The sequence below is a fragment of the Camelina sativa genome, chromosome 14 (assembly GCF_000633955.1).
Source record: "Camelina sativa cultivar DH55 chromosome 14, Cs, whole genome shotgun sequence".
NCBI lineage: Eukaryota > Viridiplantae > Streptophyta > Magnoliopsida > Brassicales > Brassicaceae > Camelina > Camelina sativa.
In genome coordinates this window covers 22066353-22068791 of record NC_025698.1, presented here as the reverse complement: position 1 = coordinate 22068791, position 2439 = coordinate 22066353, and the positions used below count along the sequence as shown (strand labels likewise).

General features: G+C 38.1%; 1 protein-coding gene across 1 annotated transcript; it reads left to right on the top strand.

The window, feature by feature from the left end:
* On the top strand, positions 580–2112 carry LOC104742157 (amino acid permease 5-like). The gene is made up of 3 exons (XM_019235234.1): positions 580–611; positions 892–1246; positions 1335–2112. The coding sequence occupies exons 1-3, from the start codon at positions 607–609 to the stop codon at positions 1986–1988; spliced, it is 1014 nt and encodes a 337-aa protein (XP_019090779.1). The 5' UTR covers positions 580–606; the 3' UTR covers positions 1989–2112.

Genomic DNA, 2439 nt, shown 5'->3' with positions numbered 1-2439 from the left:
CAAGAATGTTCAAGATTTGGATGTTCTTCCAAGAAATAGCTCCGATTTATTCGATGATGATGGTCGTCCCAAGCGAACCGGTACCATTTTTTCTTTTCTTCGAAGTTTTGTTTTTAATAGAGCTAAGTAAAAGCTGTTACCAGAATTACCGGATTTATGTTTTCTTAGAAAAATAGTTTTCTCAAAAAAAGTAGTCTGTCCAAACTTTTTTTTTTATAACCGAAACCCAAACCTCGTAAAGTTTGGGTTCGGGATTTCAATCGAAACTAGAGTCTGTTAAACTTTTTTTAAAAATATACAGTGACTAAACCAAAAAGACTTAAACCATGGTTCTTTACTCCTTAACTTCATTATGAGTCTTTTAAGTCTTTTAACAATAAGAAAGTTTTTGCAAACCTTTTTTCTTTTGGACTTGGTGACTTTTGATGAACCATACCATCATAGGTTTTAAAACGGGGTAGCTTTTGTGGACTTTTGCCAAATCCCGCACTGGAATTGTGAAATAACATGATTTGTGTGTGTGGAGTACAAAACAGACCCATGAGAGTTGACTTTTTTTTTTTTTTTTTTTTNGCAATTGGATACACTATTGCAGCAGCTATAAGTATGATGTAAGTTACAACTTTGTTTTCACAACTCTTTTTTTTATTCTCCACACTCGTCCAAAAAGTAGATGCGTGTCTCACTTTGCTGTTCAATATAGTCCATACAAGTCATTTTTAAGTTTGGTTCACACTCAATAATGCTGTCTCAAAGTCAATGTAGTTTTATTAAATCAATTAAAGGACGGCTCAAAAACGCTGTCAAGGTTTCAGATTCTGTCCTATTGCTTCTTGGTTCAATTATTGTTTGACCTGTACTAATTAATTACGGTTTGAATAAATAAAACAGAGCGATTCAACGGACGAGTTGCCAACAGACTAATGGGGAAGATGCTCCATGTCCCGTCAATGGCAATCCCTACATGATTGCATTCGGTGTTTCACAAATCATATTTTCTCAGATTCCGGATATTGATCAGTTATGGTGGCTGTCCATTGTCGCGACAGTCATGTCTTTCGGTTACTCGACCATCGGGCTTGGCCTCGGTATCTCCAAAGTGGTAGAGAACAAAGAAGTGAAGGGTACTCTTACTGGAGTTAGCATTGGGACAGTGACACCGGAACAGAAAGTTTGGAGAACCTTTCAGTCTCTTGGAAACATTGCTTTCGCCTACTCTTACTCGATGATTCTCATCGAAATCCAGGTACGTTCTACTCCAGTCTATGTATGTATCTATGAGAGTTTGTTTCAAGAATGCATGATTTAACAAAGACGATTTGATGATGGTGCAGGACACGGTTAAATCACCGCCTTCAGAAGAAAACACGATGAAAAAAGCGACAATAATAAGTGTGGCAGTGACGACACTCTTCTACATGCTCTGTGGCTGTGTAGGGTATGCAGCATTCGGGGACTCCGCGCCCGGAAATCTCCTCGCTACTGGAGGGTTTAGAAACCCGTTTTGGTTGCTTGACATAGCCAATATCGCCATAGTGGTCCATCTAGTCGGTGCTTACCAAGTTTATTGCCAACCACTGTTTTCGTTTGTCGAAAAGGAAGCTTCCAGGAGGTATCCAGAGAGTAGTTTCATCACAAACGAGATAAAGATCCATCTTATTCCAGGGAAGCCCTTCAATTTGAATCTATTCAGGCTCGTGTGGAGGACGATCTTCGTTATGACTACAACGTTAATCGCAATGCTAATGCCTTTCTTTAACGATGTACTCGGTCTCTTGGGGGCCGTTGGTTTTTGGCCTTTAACGGTTTATTTCCCTGTGGAAATGTACATTGCACAGAAAAATGTTCAGAGATGGGGCACAAGGTGGGTTTGTCTAAAAGTCTTGAGTTTGGCCTGTCTTGTCGTCTCTGTAGCCGCGGCTGCAGGATCAGTAGTTGGCATTGTCAGTGATCTCAAGGTCTACAAGCCTTTCCATACGGATTTCTGAGATCTTAAGTGAAAATAAACTCCTGCTGAAAGGATTAAGATTAGAATTGAATGTTTTAATGTTATCTTTGTATTACTTAAATTAACTTTGTACAAGTGTTCAATACCAAATCGTGTTTCTGCTGCGGAGAATTCTTACAACACGTAATCAGACTATGTTTGTACATTAGAAAAAAAGAAGACGAGAGTGAGAAATTGATTTCTGAGATCTTGTTAGTGATATAATTGAACTACCAAGAATTAAAAGAAACCATACAAATAAGATTATTAATGAAACGATAATTCAATATCATGAAACTGCAAATCCCAAACGGTATTTAAATAAGAGAAATCTAACAATTGTGCTATGCACATTAACAATTTTCCGAGTAATGCCATTTTCGGGAATTCATTTTTCCACTTGCCATTGATGTGAATGAGAAAGACAAATTCACCTTTGCTTGGTTTGTAGA